Source organism: Colias eurytheme, chromosome 28 (genome assembly GCF_061535395.1).
Source record: "Colias eurytheme isolate Ceu_HAF_F1 chromosome 28, ilColEury1 Martin Lab GWU primary, whole genome shotgun sequence".
In the NCBI taxonomy this organism is placed as follows: domain Eukaryota; kingdom Metazoa; phylum Arthropoda; class Insecta; order Lepidoptera; family Pieridae; genus Colias; species Colias eurytheme.
Genome location: NC_143007.1, coordinates 5,934,868 through 5,956,320, shown reverse-complemented (window position 1 = coordinate 5,956,320; position 21,453 = coordinate 5,934,868). Strand labels below are relative to the sequence as shown.

At 34.6% G+C, this 21,453-nt stretch overlaps 1 protein-coding gene across 1 annotated transcript in view; it reads left to right on the top strand.

The window, feature by feature from the left end:
* Positions 1-21,453, top strand: part of fra (neogenin protein frazzled) — a 108,359-nt gene that overhangs the window by 74,398 nt on the left and 12,508 nt on the right. Inside the window, exons 6-20 of the mRNA XM_090117413.1 lie at positions 811-911; positions 1,129-1,216; positions 2,083-2,224; positions 2,650-2,816; positions 10,575-10,693; positions 11,082-11,424; positions 11,819-11,942; positions 12,483-12,638; positions 13,446-13,643; positions 14,434-14,655; positions 15,008-15,128; positions 19,514-19,669; positions 20,273-20,469; positions 20,668-20,733; positions 21,038-21,179. Coding sequence (XP_089973539.1) covers positions 811-911; positions 1,129-1,216; positions 2,083-2,224; positions 2,650-2,816; positions 10,575-10,693; positions 11,082-11,424; positions 11,819-11,942; positions 12,483-12,638; positions 13,446-13,643; positions 14,434-14,655; positions 15,008-15,128; positions 19,514-19,669; positions 20,273-20,469; positions 20,668-20,733; positions 21,038-21,179 — 2,342 coding nt within the window. The remainder of the gene's footprint in view (positions 1-810; positions 912-1,128; positions 1,217-2,082; positions 2,225-2,649; positions 2,817-10,574; positions 10,694-11,081; positions 11,425-11,818; positions 11,943-12,482; positions 12,639-13,445; positions 13,644-14,433; positions 14,656-15,007; positions 15,129-19,513; positions 19,670-20,272; positions 20,470-20,667; positions 20,734-21,037; positions 21,180-21,453) is intronic.

The window sequence follows — 21,453 nt, the reverse complement described above, 5'->3', positions numbered from 1 at the left end:
AATAATAATTCATTCATTTATTCAAGTAACCAGGACTCATTTTATTAGTAACAATTAATAACTAAAAATTATGTCACATAATACAATTTATTATGACTGCTAGAAATGAACTCCACCGCTACAAAGCTATCAAGGAATCAGACCGTTTGCATCAGTGGTTTACATACCAGCAGTCGAGCCGACTCGCTATACAGCGCTTGATTACATTTAGTATCATAATTATTTTTGTAACTATCTTCGTTATCAGCAGCAATATCCTCAGCGGCATTATTATCAACAGCTTTATTATTAATAGCATTTTCATCAGCATAAATATTAATAAAACAATCTGCAACATTATTATCGACAGTTTTAACATTATCATATTTAACAGCAGCACCAATATCATTTACAGCATTTACAATAGCATTAGTATCAGCAGCATTTTAATTAGAAGCATTAATATTAACAACACAATCTGCAACTTTATTATCAACATGATTAACATTAGCGTCATTATCAGCAATATTATCATTTATAGTGTCAATAAGTTTCGTCAATGTCCTTAGATTCTCAAAGCACTGAATGAATATATCCATATTGTACTCTGTTAATTTAATTATTTTATTGTTATAAAATCTGTATTTATATGTTAACGGTGCAAATAAATGTATTTTCTCTCTTCTTTCTTTCTTTCATTATTAACATCATTTACATTAGCATCATAATTATCAGAACGATTCTCAACATCAATATGGTCTGCATTATGGTATTCATTATATTAAAAAGTCCGCCCATTGATTATAAAACAAAATATTATGTTATTATCAGAACGGGTCCAGAAATAGAACTACGTGTTAACAGCGAGATAGCGAATCTAGAAGCGGCGCCGCGATTTATAGCCACACCTCAACCAGTTACTGTCATGGAAGGTATGTTAAGTGAAATTCGCAACTAAAAATGTTTCTGAAGTAAACTTCTTTAGGCGCATTGAGAGTAAAATATCCAGGTCGTGTCATGGCAAATATCGCCACGTCATGGAAGGCGACGATTTTGGTATCTTGGAATATTGTCAAAGAAGTTTCACTTCTGACACATGTGCTCGGCACTAACGTTCGTTTTTTATTTAATTTCTCATATTTATTTTAGGAGCATCTGTGACGTTTGACTGTGCAGCCATCGGCAACCCCAAACCTGAAATGATTTGGCTCAATAACGGTGTCGCTATCGACCTCAAGTGAGTTGATAGCTTTTTTTATCTGATGTTTGAATAATAATTAAATGATGTTAATTGTATGTTAATTATAATTTTGTCATAATATCCCTTCTGCTGATGATGTTAGGTCATCTACAATAAAAACTTAATGCATTAATTCCTTCATTTCCTTTTTTGTATCTCATTTGAGAAGAAATACTACTTAAGGCTACGCGCAGACATACAGCGTTCTGCGTTCCGCGTTCTGCGTTCTGCGTTCGTCAGTTCTGCGTTCTGCGTTCTAGCGCACACAGGAGCCGTTCAAGACTTTTGCGTTCTACATATTTCGTAACTCTCCGCACGTGAAACATGTCTCTCAGATGAAGCCTTGCTTTTGTGGAGTCTAGAGGAGTCAAAAAAAAGTAGAAAATGTTGGGTACACCCTATCAACACGAAACGAGATGATATGGGAGAATTTAGTATTCTTATGCCTGAGCTGCTTCAAGATGAAGAGAGATTTTATATTTATTTTCGAATGTCAATAAATAGCTTCAATGAGTTACATGACTATGTTAAATCTGAAATAGAAAAACAAGATACCAATTGGAGAAGACGGACCAGCCATAGCGAGAACGCGAGTTCTTTGTAATTCTGTACAGAGAACGCGAGAACGCAAGCGTTCCGAATGACCGCCGCGGTCTAACTGCGTTCTGTGTGCGCCGGCGCTATAGATCCTTCACATTACAAAGAACGCGGAACGCAGAACGTAGAACGCGGAACGCAGAACGCTCTCTGTCTGCGCGTACCCTAAATGTTGCCATTACACCCCTTTGGCTGATGAAGTTGCTTGGTTCATATGCAAAAAAGACTTCATTCATTCATTTATTCATTGAATTATTCATTTCTAGCGACCTAGACTCCCGTTTCTACCTAGTGGGCGGTGGATCTCTACGCGTGCAGGGGGCGCGTGCGCTGGACGCGGGCACATACACGTGCCGCGCGCACAACCGGCTCGACTCCGCCGACCACTCCACGCAGCTGCACGTTATGGTGAGCACATCTACTCAAACATACACAAACATACACCTACTTAAACGAACATACCTACTCAAACACGTAAGACATACACCAACTTAAGATACAACAACAGATTAACACCTACATCTTTTCAAATATACAACTCTTGAGACATATAACTACAGCGTTATACCTACAACTTTTCAATCGAACACCTACTCACGTTTTTTCCGAATTACATCATCTAAATTATTAATTACAATACATAATCATCTAATTTATCTACTTACACCTGACACAAAACTACACCTACAAACTATCTCCACACGTTATCCCTAATTTCTTACCTTATTTATACCTTAATAAATTGATATGATACACAAAATTCAACACGCAACCATTATTTCTCATTCCCTATCTAATCTTTTCTTAGCTATATACAAAACAAACAATTCCAGAGTGTCCCCCGAGTAACATTACCGGAAGGTGATATAGTTCGTGCGCGTAAACGCGGCGACTCGCGCTTGGCCTGCGAGGTGAAAGGCAAACCCCCGCCCAAGGTCACGTGGCTGAAGGATGGAGAACCATTGTCGCCGAATAACCATGATATTGCTATGGTTGATGGGTAAGAAAGTTTGTGAAAAACAATACATTTAAAATTGTAAAAAAAATACTGAAGGAAATGTCAATTAGATCCTGATTTACCGTAAACACGTTTAATAGAATCTGAGATTTTTGTTTTAAGGTGATTGCAACGATCTGTTCCCAGCCAATATCCCGCTAGATGGCGCTGAATTCTACATTTCTAGTTTATTTGAGTTTTTGCGTAATTGGAATAGTCATCAAACCTAGGAATAGTCATGGCGGTTACTGAATATTATATTTTATTGAAATATGTTATATCATTGCCTTAAAATCCACCCAATTCGGTAAAATTATGCGTTTTAACATCTGTCATTGCATACAGGGTCGTTTACACACACAGACGTATACAAAAATGATAAAGATTTAACTCTAGATGGCGTGAATGTAAAGCGCGTCACACACGGTGAAGATACTACCTATAATATTTTATCTAATCTAGTAATATTTTATATTACAGTATCTTAAGGTATCCGGTATCAGCGTTCTGACCATCATTTTTCTTTTTTCGCTGTAGAACCGCCATCCTGTTACAAATGACCCACAAAGGAGAATGACCACGGGTGGTATCGGTAAAATTTTAGTTGTGCCACGTATTCGTTATATTGTTAATTCCTATTTGTATTTATAATGATCATATGTATCAATATTAAGTCTTAATTAAACCGGATAAATTGAAATAATAGTAAAAGTAAAAGTTTTTCTTTTGAAACATGTATGAACTTTCGCATTAGTAGGAAGTAGGATTGTTATAAAAATAAAAGTTATATTTGTTGGCGTAAACTATTTTATTGTAATTTTGGGAAATAAATAATGTCAAAATTGATTACCTACAATAAAACGCAGTTTTATTTTATTACCTACATTACACTATTGTTTTTTTTTTATCAAAACATGTATTTGAAGTAGCAAATATGATATTATGCTGATCCAAGCATTTTCACTCAAAACTAATATCACTAATGATTTGTAAAAGTAAATTATTTCAAAATACATTTCATAACCAACAAGTAAGAATAATTATTCATACAACAACAAATCAAAAACACTATTTACTATGGAAAAAAAACCAGGAAGGTGAAAAACATATTTACGATTTCGATGCACTCGACTTTTAGTAAAATAATAGGTAAAAATATTATTATGGTTTTGATCACAGACATATCTGTGGTTTTGATTTTAGCTACTAGTATCAGAAAGCTGCGTGTTCAATGCACGTCGGGGTCCCACAACTGTGGAGGAAGGAAGGTAGAATACCTCCATCGAATAAGTGAAGTTTCTCGACATACTCGATTTGCCGGCCGGCCTCAATGAAGATTGTCCGAAAGTTGTATATATGTGCTCTGTAACGAAAAAATTTCGCTAGCGCGATTCAGAGTGAGGTGTCGTACAATATACCTAATGAAGTTTTTCATCTTTTTATTTTACTGCAAATACAAAATAAAAATTAAACAATGGTAATGTAAATTCTAAACAAACTACTACCAAAATACAATTAGAACAAAAATCATTTGACTTGTTTATTTCACCCAGAGGCCAGAGGCGGCTCGTGACAAAATTGTATAGGTGTTCACTTGAAATAAAACAACGAAAATACAATAGCGTTCGGGATGATTTATTACAAAAAAATGAGCACCACATTTTATAAATGTCTATAACACTAAAAATTACAAAGTACAGGCTATTTCAAAACGAATTCAATGACTAGGTATCAATAATTAGTAAATCACCGAATTTGCATTCGCGAGCGTAGGTATCCATAGTGTTTGTCACTGACGGTCACTGACCTCTATAACTTATAGTTATAGAGGTCAGTGGTGTTTGTTGTGTAAACATGTATGTATTTGAGTAGTTAGTAGCATATTATATTCTGAATTTCTGATCCATGCCTATTCACTCAAAACTAATAACACTAATGATTTGTAACAGTAAATTATTTCAATAGGTAGGTATTTGAACATTTCCCAACAAGACGTAAGAATAATTATTCGTAGGTATACAAGATACAATAACAAATCTAATACACTATTTATTATTTTATTATTTACTAGCGGTCCGCCCCGGCTTCGCCCGTGGTACATGTTTACGTTTTCTCTCCATAAGAAGTAATAGCTAGAGAGCTAGCGCAAAGCTACCTGTATGTATTTGACCAGACCTGGATTTTTGTGTGTTGATTCCCCTATACCTACTATACATGAGATGAGGAGTCACTAAGCCCAGAGTGGTGGACGGGGCGCGCGCTTAGGTAAGACAGGTGGAAATTTTTGGCGAACTTTGAAACCATTTGACCACGTCTGCCATTTTGATATTTGAAAATAGATTATTATTACTATCGGAAAATAACAATGGCAGACCATTATCACGCGGATAACATTCTGGCAGACACTTATGAAAGTGCTGAAAAAAATACAATTTTGAAAGTATTTGACCAGATCTGCCATTCATATATTTTATTTATTAGGGTCTTAAAAACTTATTTTCGAAACGGCAGACATTTTCATTGCGTACAGACTTCAGCAGACAACAAAACTTTACAGACTTCAGCAGTCAACAAGACTTAGCTTCTACATGGTCAGATGTATATATGTATTACGTTCCCTGACCTTACATCAATGATTTACTTTATTAATGTTTTTATGGTCATTTACATTTAATTTTGAAAACTATGGAATAAAATTTATAAATTTGATGATACAAAACTAAATATACATTTGTAAAGAATCTCAAATATAAAGTTGTGTTGCAAATAACAAATCATCATTTAAATATTTAGTTTATTTCTTTATTTAAGAAACAATTAACAATTACAAAACAACATAAAAAAACACGCATGCATTTATTGAAATGTTCATTCATCATCACTATCGTATGGCGTTGTGTGACTCGTCTTCATAATCCATTGAATCGGATTCTGTAAAAGTAAAACGTAAATTATATAATAAAAGAAATGAGTCATTATAAACTTACCTAGTAAGGCAATGCCTTTGATGTCGCACGATGCCGCCGCGCCGCCAGTGTAGGTACTTCTGCTGCTACATGAAAATATGCTAGGGTTGCAACAAATGGGAAATAAAACAATTGTGATTATTACTATTATGATGTAATCATTTATTCATATTATGTACATTCAAAACAATTGCTATTATTAAATCTGATGTAATTATTTTTTCATAAATATATAATTATTATTAATTACATAATATATTGCACTGTGAAATATTTACGTATCACTTTATTTTTGATGTTCTTAATTGTCTTTTATAAAATTTAAGTGACGCATTCGCATTGGGATCAACAATCCGATAAGAAAAGAATGGAGACAACATATACATAGCTTTGATTTCAATTCTACAGATACAAAATATACAATCTATCTAAAATGATACAACGGATGTTTCCTGCGTTTTCTCGTCAAAATACCGAAACAACGTAATTATTGTATAGTAGTTGGGCGTGAAAGTAAAAAAACAAATGAAAAGTGTTTTCCATATGATTATTTATTAAATTTACGCGATTAAGAATAATTTCAACGATACAATTTAGTAACCGAGAATTCAGAGGATTAAAGAAAATACCTGCCTGATCATTTTATCAAACTCTAAAAGAATTATGGTTATTTCGCATCACTCGGTTTATTAGTTTGGTAATAATTATTAAAGGTAGTTACAACCCTAGCCATTGAGTCGAACGGTAGGCAACACAATATCGACTTTGTGCGGGTACATATGGTACATTTCTTCTTGCTGTGAAGCGTAATTATTATTATTAAGATTTTTTAGGCTATTTTGAATCAGCTGTTCTAATTTAATTCTAGAAATTTATTAAAACGTGATTTTTTTTAAAGTATATTATGAGTTTATAAATACCTCAACCAATAGTTATTGTGTCCTATCCTCATTTCTTTATATCTTGGTAGTTAACTAAAGTGTTAAATTTACATAACCTCAACAACAACATTTACACTGCCACTGCACTAAAACTAAACTAACTAGCTCTCTAGCTATAAGAACCATCCTCGTACTTCAAGGGATATAATAAAAAAAGAATTATCGAAATCGGTTCAGCCGTTCTCGAGTTATGCGCTTACCAACACATTTTGCGATTCATTTTTATATATAAGACTAGCGGTCCGCCCCGGCTTCGCCCGTGGTACATGTTTACGTTTTCTCTACATAAGAACCATCCTCGTACTTCAAGGAATATAATAAAAAAAGAATGATCGAAATCGGTTCAGCCGTTCTCGAGTTATGCGCTTACCAACACATTTTGCGATTCATTTTTATATATAAGAAGAAGATAAGATTATGTGAAAATAACCAGGAAGGTGAAAAACATATTTACGAAAACATAGTAACATAATATGGCTGTCGCTACAATAATTATATTTCAATTTTATCTTTTTATACCTAGTAGAACTGGCCGACGAATAAAAAAAATCGTATTAGAATAAATACAATAAATTACGGAACAAAAAAAGGATTGTAACTGAATTAGGTATGTTTGTTTCTGGGCGCACCGTTTTCGACGACGCGACGCGCGACGTAAGCGTATAGGTATAGGTACCTACTTTGCTAAAACAAACTAATAAAATTGTGTGAAAATTCGGAAAAGCATATTTTGCAAGTTTGTAATTACTTTGATAGTTTACCGATTTATAATAATTGTAATTGTAATTGTATAATATATAATTTGCAATGTGGTGAAATTTCATAAAAATCACGGGCCAATTTTTTGTTTTGAATCCCACCGAAAATATAATTGCGTTATTAGAATAATTAATTACTATACCTACCCACGATCAATTATTACAATATAGTCTCAAATGCATACTAGAGAAATATTGCAATTTGATTCAATTAAAATGCATAGCATACAAAAATAAATTCACAACACAAGAAATTCCGCGCGCAAATCATAGCGCGTGTCAATGAAATCAAGAATGTTTTATATCAAGCCGACGCGGACGACGACGCGACGCCGAACAAAAGTACCTACGACGGACGACCACGCTTCGAGTTGCCAAACAACATGAGTAATAAATTGTTTACAAAAAAAACAAGTTTTCCATTTTTCTGTATGAGTAGACAGAACTTCAAAACGCCACCTGCTACGGTTTATATTATGAACGATTGTTATAAAAATAAAAGTTATATTTGTTGGTGTAAACTATTTTATTGATCAATAATTTTGGAATTTAAAATTGTCAACATTGATTACAATAAAACGCAGTTTTATTTTATTACACTATTGTTTTTTTTATCAAAACATGTATTTGAAGTACCATATAATATTATGCTGATCCAAGCATTTTCACTCAAAACTTATATCACTAATGATTTGTAAAAGTAAATTATTTCAATATACATTTCATAACCAACATGTAAGAATAATTATTATTATTCCTACCTACAACAACAAACCTAAAACACTATTTACTATGGGAAAATAACCAGGAAGGTGAAAAACATATTATTATTTACGATTTCGACGCACTCGACTTTTAGTAAAATATAGTAGGGAAACATAATATTATGGTTTTGATTTTTGCTACTAGTATAAGAAAACTGCGTGTTCAAACTACTTGTTTGTCTGTCTGAAAATTCGGAAGTACTTTGGTAGTTTACCGATTTATAATAATATTGTATATATCGTTGTTTAAAAAATATTCAAACACAATAAAATATGATATATGTACTGATTTATCACTGGTTTCAGTGATGAACTGATCAGTCAATTATAGCCACTATACTTTCGTCATACGTGTGTATGATTGATGTGATTTGCAACGTGGTGATATTTCAGAAAAATCACGGGTCAAATTGTCCCACCGAAAATATAACTGCGTTATAAGAATAACTATACCTACGATAAATTATACATAATACAATATAGTCTCAAATGCATACTAGTGAAATATTTTATTTGAATCAATAAAATAAAAAAATAAATAAAAAATAATAATAATACAAAAATAAATTCACAACACAAGAAAATCCGCGCGCAAATCATAGCGCGTGACAATGAAATCAAGAACTTTCGAGCCGACGCGGACGACGAAGGAGCCTAACAAAAGTACCTACAATCATAGGCGGCTCGTGACAAAATTGTATGGCCGTGTTCACTTGAAATAAAACAACGAAAATAGGTACCTACAATAGCGTTAGCAGTACAAAAAAAATGAGCACCACATTATAAATGTCTATTTATACACTAAAAATTATAGAGTATTTCAAAACGAATTCAATTATTATTTAGCAATAATTAGAAAATCCCCGAATTTGCATTCGTGATCGTATTCATAGTGTTTGTCTACACTAATATTATAAAGAGGAAAACTTTGTTTGTTTGATTGTAATGAATAGGCTCATAAACTACTGGACATTTTACCAATGTTTGCAAGTTTGTGATTACTTTGATAGTTTACCGATTTATAATAATTGTATACTTATATCATTGTTTAAAAATATTCAAACACAATATGATATAGGTACTGATTTATCACTGGTTTCAGTGATGAACTGATGAGTCAATGTTAGCCACAATACTAATCACTTTCGTCATACATGTGTATGAACTATGATTGATGTGATTTGCAATGTGGTGAAATTTCATAAAAATCACGGGCCAATTTTTTGTTTTGAATCCCACCGAAAATACATATATTACTAATTGCGTTATTAGAATAATTAATTACTATACCCACGATCAATTATTACAATTTACAATATAGTCTCAAATGCATACTAGAGAAACATTGCAATTTGAATCAATTAAAATGCATAGCATACAAAAATAAATTCACAACACAAGAAATTCCGCGCGCAAATCATAGCGCGTGTCAATGAAATCAAGAATGTAATTTTATATCAAGCCGACGAGCGACGACGCCGAACTAAAGTACCTACAGTACCATTTACCTTCAGTGTACAATACAGTTTACAGACCTACGACGGACGAACAATAATGAGTAATAAATAAAAAAAAACATAGTTTCTAAGGTCATTAGTTTTATTTTATTTTATTGTTATTTTCTTTGAACGATTGGAAATGAAATTACTCAATTTTTACACAGAACTTTGATTTATTAGAATTATGCTCATTATGCATAAGATAACGAACGCGAATGCACGACATCTAGCGCGTCAATGTCTAAACATCGCCTTTCGTTTAGACATTGACGCGCTAGATCTGTAATAAGTATATAGTCTATGCGCTAGATGTCGTGCTTTATGTCGTGTTTCGCTTGGCAAAAGTCACGCACACTACTGTAGAAGTGTCAAATTTTTCCGGTATTTTACTGTTGTTTTTCTAAGTAAATATTGTAAATTATTGATTAAAAAGGTCGAACGCGCACACATTTCATTATAGAGAAGTGATAAAATGATTAGTTTTAAAGAAATAGTGTCTGTGTTAAGTGTTTAGAGGTAATCAAAAATGTATGGAGGGACGGTCGGAACATCAACCTTAAAGTTAAAATGAAATTAATTTAGCTTCAACTCAACTTGAAGATGAAAATGTTGTGAAATTAGATCTTGATGGTTTGACATAGATATAATATTTATGTAATAATTTGTAATTAATGAATCCTTCAATGTATCTCATAAATTAAGATCAATCGTAATTTAAAAGTAATTCTCAAGCAATATTAACAATTTTAATGTATCAAAATCAACAATTTCCCATAAACATAAATAAAAAATAACAAAGGACCAAACACTGAACCTTGCGACGCCCCTTACAGTAGTTCACTGCGAATCCAAGGCGTGTTACCGGTGGACGCGGGAGTGTTTCAATGTTTCGCGACATCACCGGCCGGGACCAGCACGGCTGCGCTGAGATTGATGGTGTTGCCGGAAAATGGTAATGTTGCAAAGTGTATAGTGTGAAATGCTGTTTATAATAGATTTCATTGCAAAATTTTAAGGGTAGAAAAATTTGATAACAGATGATGGTTTGAATGATTTCTAAAAATATTTTCGTATGCTCAAGTTAATTTTAAAATTATTAGAAATTATAATGTGGATTTTGCGAATTAAACAGTTTTTTTTTTCAGGATAAAAATATGTTGCATTGCTTTGTTGAAAAATAAATCTATAACTTGAATGATCAAGTAACGATGTGTTATTAACAAGAGATGTGTGATGTCCTTTGTTATTTTCTAATGTCGCCTATATTTATGTTTCATCCCTTTTTAGTTTTTTTTGCACTTTTAATTTTAATTTCGACCCTCATTATTTACAATTTTCAGCCCCCGACCCTCCAAGCACTCCGCATGACATATTTAACAGTCTCCTTACATCCGACCTAGATATAGATCCCACAGAAGATCTAGATCTAGGCGAAACGTCATCCGCATATACATCAGGGCCGGATTTGGAATACGATTATTTAACTTCGAATGATTTATTTCACGCTGCTAAAGGAATGGATAGTGAGGGGGAGGGGAACGCGAGTGTGGTCTCTGCGCCTGTGAACTTAAGGGCGGTTATTGTGAAGCACAGATTTGTGACGCTAAGTTGGGAAGAGCCGGAATTAAAGATGGCGGAAATTACTGGATACGCTGTTTTCTATAAGGTCAAAGGGAGTGAACGGTGAGTTGATATAGGATTTTTTGTCTAGGTTCTTCGCAGTTGAATTTAAACTTATTTTGATTTAAATTTTTTTTTTTATAAAAGTATTTCACGAGGTTCCATTTATAAAATATGACTATTTTTACTATATCACATATTTAATTATTATCCTGGTTGAAGTTTTTTAACTACTGTTCATGATCAAATAATTTTAAGTGCAGAGTGTTTTTAATTTTTATAATTGTTGTATCATAAAAACTTTTAATAACAAAGCCGTTATTGAAAGTCACAATTAGAAAGCTACATTATTTTGGAATAAATTTTTTTGAAGCGTCAGCATTAGTAAATATAAAATTTCACGTTTAATTCATGTTATAAACCCGTCGAAACCTAAATTTCTCTTACAATATTTTAGCGAGCGTGTATCCCGCGGCGCGGGCACACGTCACGAGATGAACATACCGTCGCTACAACCGGACACACAGTACGAATTTACGGCACGAGCGTACACGGAACATGCTGTGTCTCCGCCTACTGAGGTGAGTTGGGATGATAATATATGTAAATAAATAAAAATTCATTATATTTGTTCGATAAGTAAGGGAAAACAGGGGTAATGTGTGAGAGATAAGTGTGTAGGAGATAATTTTAAACTACAATGTGGGTGGTAGTTGTAAGATAATATTTAACAAAATATACACTATTCCATATTTAATAAAACGAAATTCGATATTAACATGTTACATTACACATTTAGCACTTTACAGAATTATTTCTACAACGAGCTAGGTTTAGATTCGACTCGAAGGACCAAAAAATGTTTGAGCACTTAGTAATTGTTTCAAATGAAAGTAATACTGTTAAGCTTAATTTGCTTAATTTGTATTTGAATGACAAGGGGATATTTAATAAACATTCGGACACTATTCATAATGTCATTCTTTATTACACACAGTGACAATCCTCCCACTCACACACTGATTTTATGATTACGACGTGCAGAAAACTCAAATCATTACATAACCCACTAATAACACTGATTTTACGATTATGACATGCAGAAAACTTCTATTTTACAGCCGTTAGAAGTAAAAACACCAGCAGAAGAGCTTCTGTACGGGCCCCCCGTGGACGTGCGGGTTGAGGCCACGGGGCCCCACTCAGTGAAAGTGAGTTGGTCACCGCCGGTGGACGCGGCAACACCACCGAGTAAATACGCGGTTTATTATACTGAGGTGAGTTGTTGCTTTTTGTTCAAACCGTAATAAGTGTAATTTTTTACAAATACTATATTTTTGACATGCCAAAAGCTTTTGAGAGAGTGTATCACATCATATTATAATACAAATACTAGAAATATACGTATTTTGCACTTCTATTTGGCACTTTTTACGATTAGTTTCGATTTACATGAAAATAGAAAACGATTTTATGTTTCATTTTCAATCAAAAACATATAAAACATTGCAACGAATATGGAGTAGTGCTAGGTACCGTATTGGGACCGCTTCTTTTTCTTATTTATAATAATGATTATTTGGAGGTTTCGGGCAGAAAATTGTGGCTTGTCTTTTTAATAAAAGTAATAAGTTATTGAGTTGTTGTTCTAGAAAAGTAAGATTGAGAAATGATATTGTTTTACGAGAACATCGTACTTCTTCAAGAAGTATTGTTTACTTTTAACGTATGTTGTTTAATTAGGTCGATGTTTTCGAAAGTGGTGGAGGGTTATTTGTAGTTATAATTTACATTAATGATGATAAACTCACTCAAGTTTTTCTGCCAGCCCACAAACCGCTACATATGTTTTCTATTGTTACGACCTTACTAATAAAAAGTTAAACAATGGATAAATTTCTACCATTTTCTACCATAGCTGTGTCCTGCTCTTGCTCACATGAAACGTCAATCATAAAAACAAGATAGGTTATTGCAATAACTAATCCATTGCATAGCGAATGGGTAACATTTTATTAGTAAGACCGTTAGTTTTTAAGAGGGTACATACAAAAATTTTGTATTACATCGTCCGTTCCGTTCAGACGGAAAGCGGTCGCGAACAGAGCGAGTGGTGTTCCCCAAGCGGGTGCACAGTCACTGGGCTGCGCGCGGGCGGGCGGTACCGCGTGCGGGTCGCGGCCGCGGGGGGGGGCGCGTCGCAGGAGCGGCCCGTGCGCACGCCGGCCGCGCCGCCCGCCGCGCCGCCCAGGAATGTTACTGCGCTGTCTGCTTCGCATACTGTGAGTACACACACACACACGCGTATATAACCTGCCGGTACACAGGCACACACAACTGTGTGTTCGCTCAACTGTATGTGATCGTCACACATCGACACACGATCGACACAGTCGTGCGATCACATACATATACACACACATTATATACTAACAGATCCGGCGTGTACACACACAGCTGAGCGAACACAAATACAGACACACTCATTACTGTTCAAACTGCAAAAAATAAAAATATGACACTTCGTCATTGATTAACATTAAACAAATAGACTCATAATCACTCTCAAAAATTGTCCGAAGCAAAACTCTGCCTATACATGTGAGATAATTATAACAGAGTAGTTGTTATGTGGCTATCCTATTACAATGAACTCTATGGTGTACAACATAGTGTCGATATTGAATTGATATGAAATGCATGGTTACGGGCCATGCTATGGTTTATATTCCTTGAGTAAGTAGCTCGATGATATAGTCTCGGTACTACCATCAACCGCGCAAGGTGTGCGCACTGAGTCATTATTTAATATTATTTCACATATCTACCTAATTATAATTAATTATGGAGAATTATTTAAATTCTCCGACATACATATAAGGCGGCGTTGTCTAAAGCATATTCAATGAACTTTTATCATTATTGCAACGAAATAAGGTGTTAATTTCAATAAATACTAATATTTGAAATTGCATATTGTGAGTTATTTCGCTTTCGGGAATATTTTGACGATCTTTTAAATGTGAATCTAGCGCTTTATAGTACGTTTATATTTATTAATAATATTTTCAGTCAATCCAAGTGCGTTGGGAAGCTCCACCCGCTCGTACTCACGGTGGTCCCCTCACAGGGTACAAAATACGCTATCGCCTTATAAGTGGTGGGGCACAGACTAGTGGGAGTGGGGCAAATGGGGCAAGTGGGGCAAATAGAAGACGAGCTGATTCGTTGACTACACCTGCTGATGCAAGACGAGCGGATTTGACTAATTTGGAACCGTCAGCTACTTATCAGGTTAGATTTACTTGCGAATTGACCTGGAATATCTTGTGATAATGTAATGTGTATTTTTGAATTCAAATCAATAGAAATATTAATTTGTTTTGTCATATCTCTAGTTATTTCTAGTATTACTGTTATTATTTCTATAATTTTTATTTGGAACCTCATGAGACGATATTGTTATGGGTATTTGTCAAACAAATGCAGTGTTTGTTTCTGTTTATTAGTACTACTCTTGATACTATAATTAATATTGTTTTAAATTCTGTTATGAAATGAAATCATATATATAAGTATTTATTTTCTGTATGTTTCTAAAGTTTCTTCTATGTTATTTTTTAATATAAACGCGAATATATTCTAGATCCGCATATGCGCACTGAACGCGAACGGTTCGGGCCCGTTCAGTGAGTGGGTAAGCGCCACGACGGCCGGCACGCCCCGCGCCGATACCGCCGTACCGGCTCTACCGCCGCCGCTCACGGGTGAGTTGTGATGCATTGATAGATATCCTTTTAAAAATAAAAGATTTTAACGGATTTTAAACGCGATTTATTCATTATATTATTATCCCGATGTTTCGCATACTTTTCAGCGAGCATGGTCACGGGGAGACCACGCTAATAATAATAATTGCGTAAAATCAAACACTAGAAAATACTATGATAGATATCCTTCTCAAAAAAAAATCGAATTACAATCATATTACTGTCACTAGCTGACCCGACAGATGTTGTTCTGACTTTACGCAAATTGTCAAATTCGTGAAGTCTAAATAGCCATAATACTTTCGCATATTTTAAATATCTATGCGTACATTTCTTGCATTCTTTCATAAATCGTTCTATTGGCATAAAGAATAATTCGATACATCGTTAATACAAATTAGAATTAATAGTAATGGTCCTAACAGACTTCCTTGTGGTATACCATATGTATTATTCGCAAATGACGATTGAAAACGGAATTATTTCATGATTATGATTCAAGTTTGAGGTTAAATAGTTCAAGTTAATACACTGTTTTGTAATAGAAGGGTAACTATTGATTACATTTCGCACTTATCCAATAATAAGCCATCATTTACAAAATCAAAGGCTTTTGTCAATTCAAAAAGTCATAATTATTAACAATGATAATAATCTGTAATCAGTTTATGTTTTTTTTTAACTATGTATTTGTTAATACCAATGTTGACAATCATTTGTTGATGTATTTTTTTTACAAATAGGTAAAACATTAAATTTCAGGAACTTTGTATTTGTTACATCCGAGTTTATTATGTTTTGTTTCTTTCTACATCTAATATCTGTTTCGTGCGGGCCGCGAATATACAGGGTGTCCCAAAGTAGTGATGAACGGAAGCTGGGAGGTAGAGGACCTCGAGGCCTATCCGAATCACCCCCATGTATGTTATGCGATTTTTCGTATTTTCGGAGTTATGACGTTTTTCACCTATCGCCAAGTACGATGATATTTTCACTCATGGTGACGTCAATTGTTGCGCTAGATGCTTGATTTTTTTTTTTTGTTTGCTAAGCTGAAAGATAGGCCAATTCAGTATGGTAACATTTACTATCGTTAGATCTTCGAATGGAATAAAAAAAGAATTAAATGCCAAGAAAGATAAAATTACCCAGTATGTTCACCACTTCAAGGGCCCGTAAAAAAATAAAATCACATAAAAAAACGTGCCTGGGTGACGTATCTATACTTTAAAAAAAATCATTGCAAGCGTTCCTACAGCTACATGATATTTCATAGCGTTACATCTGTGCTTATGGCCACGACACGATTTCACGATACTTCTGAATGAATTCATATACCTACTTGAGTTTGGACATTATAAATAAGCATATAGTTTAGTAAAATATGACCATCAGGTACAGATTTTCACACAGAGATTTTCACACAGAGATTTTCACACAGAGATTTTCACACAGAGATTTTCACACAGAGATTTTCACACAGAGATTTTCACACAGAGATTTTCACACAGAGATTTTCACACAGAGATTTTCACACAGAGATTTTCACACAGAGATTTTCACACAGAGATTTTCACACAGAGATTTTCACACAGAGATTTTCACACGGAGATTTTCACACGGAGATTTTCACACGGAGATTTTCACACGGAGATTTTCACACGGAGATTTTCACACGGAGATTTTCACACGGAGATTTTCACACGGAGATTTTCACACGGAGATTTACACAGATTTTCACACACAGAGATTTTCACAGATTTTCACACACAGAGATTTTCACACAGAGATTTTCACACAGAGATTTTCACACAGAGATTTTCACACAGAGATTTTCACACAGAGATTTTCACACAGAGATTTTCACACAGAGATTTTCACACAGAGATTTTCACACAGATTTTCACAGAAATTTTCACACAGACATTTTCACACAGATTCACACAGATTTTCACACAGAGATTTTCACACAGAGATTTTCACACGGAGATTTTCACACAGAGATTTTCACACAGAGATTTACACAGATTTTCACACAGAGATTTTCACACAGAGATTTTTACACGGAGATTTTCACACAGAGATTTTCACACAGATTTTCACACAGAGATTTTCACACGGAGATTTTCACAAGGAGATTTTCACACAGATTTTCACACAGAGATTTTCACACAGAGATTTTCACACCGAGATTTAAACAGAGATTTTCACTAATAGATTTTCACACAGAGTTTTTCACACAGAGGTTTTCACACAGAGATTGTCACACGGAGATTTTCACACGAAGATTTTCACACGGAAATTTTCACAGAGATTTTCACACAGAGATTTTCACTCAGAGATTTTCACACAGATTTTCACACAGAGATTTTCACACAGATTTTCACACAGATTTTCACACAGTTTTTCACATAGATTTTCACACAGAGTTTCACACAGAGATTTTCACACCGAGATTTAAACAGAGATTTTCACTAATAGATTTTCACTCCGAGATTTGCACACAGAGATTTTCACACAGATTTTCACACCGAGATTTAAACACAGATTTTTACAGAGATTTTCACACAGAGATTTTCACACGGAGATTTTCACAAAGAGATTTTCAAACCGAGATTTTCACACAGATTTACACACAGATTTTCACATAGAGCGAGATTTTCACACAGAGATTTTCACACAGATATTTTCACACAGGTTTTCACACAGAGATTTTCACACGGAGATTTTCACACGGAGATTTTCACACAGATTTTCACACAGATTTTCACACAGAGATTTTCACACCGAGATTTAAACAGATTTTCACTAATAGATTTTCACACAGAGATTTTCACACACAGGTTTTCACACAGAGATTGTCACACGGAGATTTTCACACGGAGATTTTCACAGAGATTTTCACACAGATTTTCACACAGAGATTTTCACACAGAGATTTTCACAGAGATTTTCACACCGAGATTTAAACAGAGATTTTCACTAATAGATTTTCACACGGAGATTTTCACACAGAGATTTTCACTCAGAGATTTTCACTCAGAGATTTTCACACGGAGATTTTCACACTGATTTTCACACAGATTTTCACACAGAGATTTTCACACGGAGATTTTCACACGGAGATTGTCACACGGAGATTGTCACACGGAGATTTTCACACGGAGATTTTCACACGGAGATTTTCACATAGAGATTTTCACACAGAGATTTTCACACGGAGATTTTCACACAGAGATTTTCACACGGAGATTTTCATGCAGGTTTGCTAAGCTGAAAGATAGGCCAATTCAGTATGGTAACATAGTAAATCGTGGTGAACATCACCACTTCAAGGGCCCGTAAAAAAATAAAATCACATAAAAAAGTGGTGAACATACTGGGTAATTTTATCTTTCTTGGCATTTAATTCTTTTTTTTATTCCATTCGAAGATCTAACGGTAGTAAATGTTACCATTCTGAATTGGCCTATCTTTCAGCTTAGCAAACCTGCATGGAAATCTCCGTGTGAAAATCTCTGTGTGAAAATCTCCGTGTGAAAATCTCTGTGTGAAAATCTCTATGTGAAAATCTCCGTGTGAAAATCTCCGTGTGAAAATCGCTCCGTGTGAAAGCTTAGCAAACAAAAAAAATCAAGCATTTAGCGCAATAATTGACGTCACCAGGAGTGAAAATATCATCGTACTCGGCGATAGGTGAAAAATTGAAAAAAACGTCATAACTCCGAAAATACGAAAAATCGCATAACATACATGGGGGTGATTCGGATAGCCCTCTAGGTCTTTTACCTCCCAGCTTCCGTTCATCACTACTTTTTGGGACACCCTGTATGTATCTTTTATAATAATATAGTATAATATCTGTATCTTTTATAATATTAGATTATGTATTGTAATATTGTTTCTTTCTATTTCATTTCTTTATTAAATATAAATTGTCATTTAACTTATTTAAACTGTATCGCAATGATGTAATAATTGTACACATTTTGTTAGTTTCCGATCTGTACCCGAAAATAATGTAACACCTATAGGCCGAACAAGATCGTGATTGTGTGTATTTAATTTAAATAAATAAATAAATTCACAGCTCGAGCTTGCCGTGACATATCTATTATGATATTATTAGATTATAATGTCTTACTTCTTTTTGACGTGACAACGTCTTATAATTCGATAGAGCCGGCTGCACGCACGAAAAAACATGACTCATGCGCGTTACCTCGCTCTGAGGCGTTCCATGTAAGGCTTGAAGTGCAAGCGAGAGCGCGGAACGACCGACAAAGAAGCTCCATCAGTATTTTCTTAAGACGTTGTCACGTTCAACTATCGTCAGTAAACAGACTTTACAGACAACCAATTTTTTTTGTTCATATCCCCAGCTCGCGCAGGCCGCGACTGGATATCCGTATGGTGGGGGTCCACAAGCTCGGGCGGCTCGGCTCGGGGCTGGTGGCTCGGCTGGGGGCTCGGCGTGCCCGACGAGCACTCGCGCGAGCTGCCCGTGCACAGGACTAGCTATGTGATACGCGGGTTGGGTAAGGACAGATAGATAAAAAAGTAAAAAAATTGTGATATTAAACTAATGTCTGAAAGCAATCAAATATTGGAAAGATGAAGAAGTTATGGGACTTTGCTATACGGATAGGTAACGACAAATGAACATCAATAATGCAATTCTAAGTTAATTATTTAACATAGTTGTTTGGTTGGCAGGAACAAAAGCATTTTACAATGTGTAAAATACTTTGTAAAGATGACTCAGTCATAAGCCACATTGAAAAATTATAAAGATGACTCAGTCATAAGCCACATTGAAAAATTATAAAGATGACTCAGTCATAAGCCACATTGAAAAATTATAAAGATGACTCAGTCATAAGCCACATTGAAAAATTATAAAGATGACTCAGTCATAAGCCACATTGAAAAATTATAAAGATGACTCAGTCATAAGCCACATTGAAAAATTATAAAGATGACTCAGTCATAAGCCACATTGAAAAATCTACTCTTACACATATTTAGCACAGAAGAATATTCATTAATCGATTCAATGAAAATGCGAACATTTTTTTGACGTTATTTTACAATGTTATATTTGATTTTTATTATCTATTTGTATTTTAACAATTCCCCAGAATCGAACTCGGAATACGTAATATCCCTACGCGCCAGCAACGCCCTTGGGCTTGGTCCGGCTGTATACGCGACTGTCCGCACTCGCACTACGTCTCCGGACGACGAACCGGACGAACCGGACGAAACTGATGCCGATGATCCGGAGGACACTGAGGATAATGATACTCCGCCACTGATACCGCCGGTCGGGTTGAAGGTAAGTGGGAGGGGGGGTGTGATGTCAAATCAAATGTGGCGTGTTTGTGTGATGTTTGGTGTCAAGTTGTGTGTGTGTGTGATGTTTGGTGTCAAGTTGTGTGTGTGTGATGTTTGGTGTCAAGTGTAACTGTAAGTGTAAGTGTGTTTTATTTCAAGAATATCATCTTAAAATATAATGTTTCTAACTTTTTTTCAGGTTATAATGCTGAGTGGAACGACTGCAGTTGTTTATTGGACAGATCCAACATTACCCAAAGGACAGGTAATCATTTTACAATATTATTATATGAAAAAAATATAATTTCGTGTTTTGTAAGAACAAAAAAGAAACTTATTCACATAACACATTTTAGCCTTGATTCTGACCCACTTTAAACGGACAGATTTAATTCAAACCTTGTGCACTTATCAAAGATCACTGACAGTACAATAATTTCATAAGTTTATACGTGTTTTTTTAGTTTTTTTACAATTATACAGTGTTTTTACGAATTTAGCAAGTACATTGTCATTTTCCTGGATCAGAATAGAATTTATCTATCTTTTTCTATCTTATTTTCCTTTAGTTAGCAACAGACGGTCGCCGGTACGTAGTGCGCTGGTCGGCCGGCGGTCGTGTGCGTACATACAACGTGACCGATTTAAACTGTATGTTGGATGACTTGAGACCATACACTACTTATGAGTTCGCTGTTAAACTTATTAAAGGTGAGGATTTTAGATTAATAATGTTTTACTTTTAAAAAAATGTTGGAATTTTACAAACAGAATGTTTTTTTCTAGGTATAGTTTCTTCCTTACATTTTACTTTTATTTAACTATAATTTGACTGGCGAAACACTGTAAAAGTTGAAATTAATGCCTAAAACATGTTATACTGTAAAAGTTGTCAATAATACCTAAAACATGGTGCAATGTAAAGGCTGTTTCACACAGAACAGTAAAAACAGATAAAAGTGCGATGTGGGCGTGGCCCACGTGT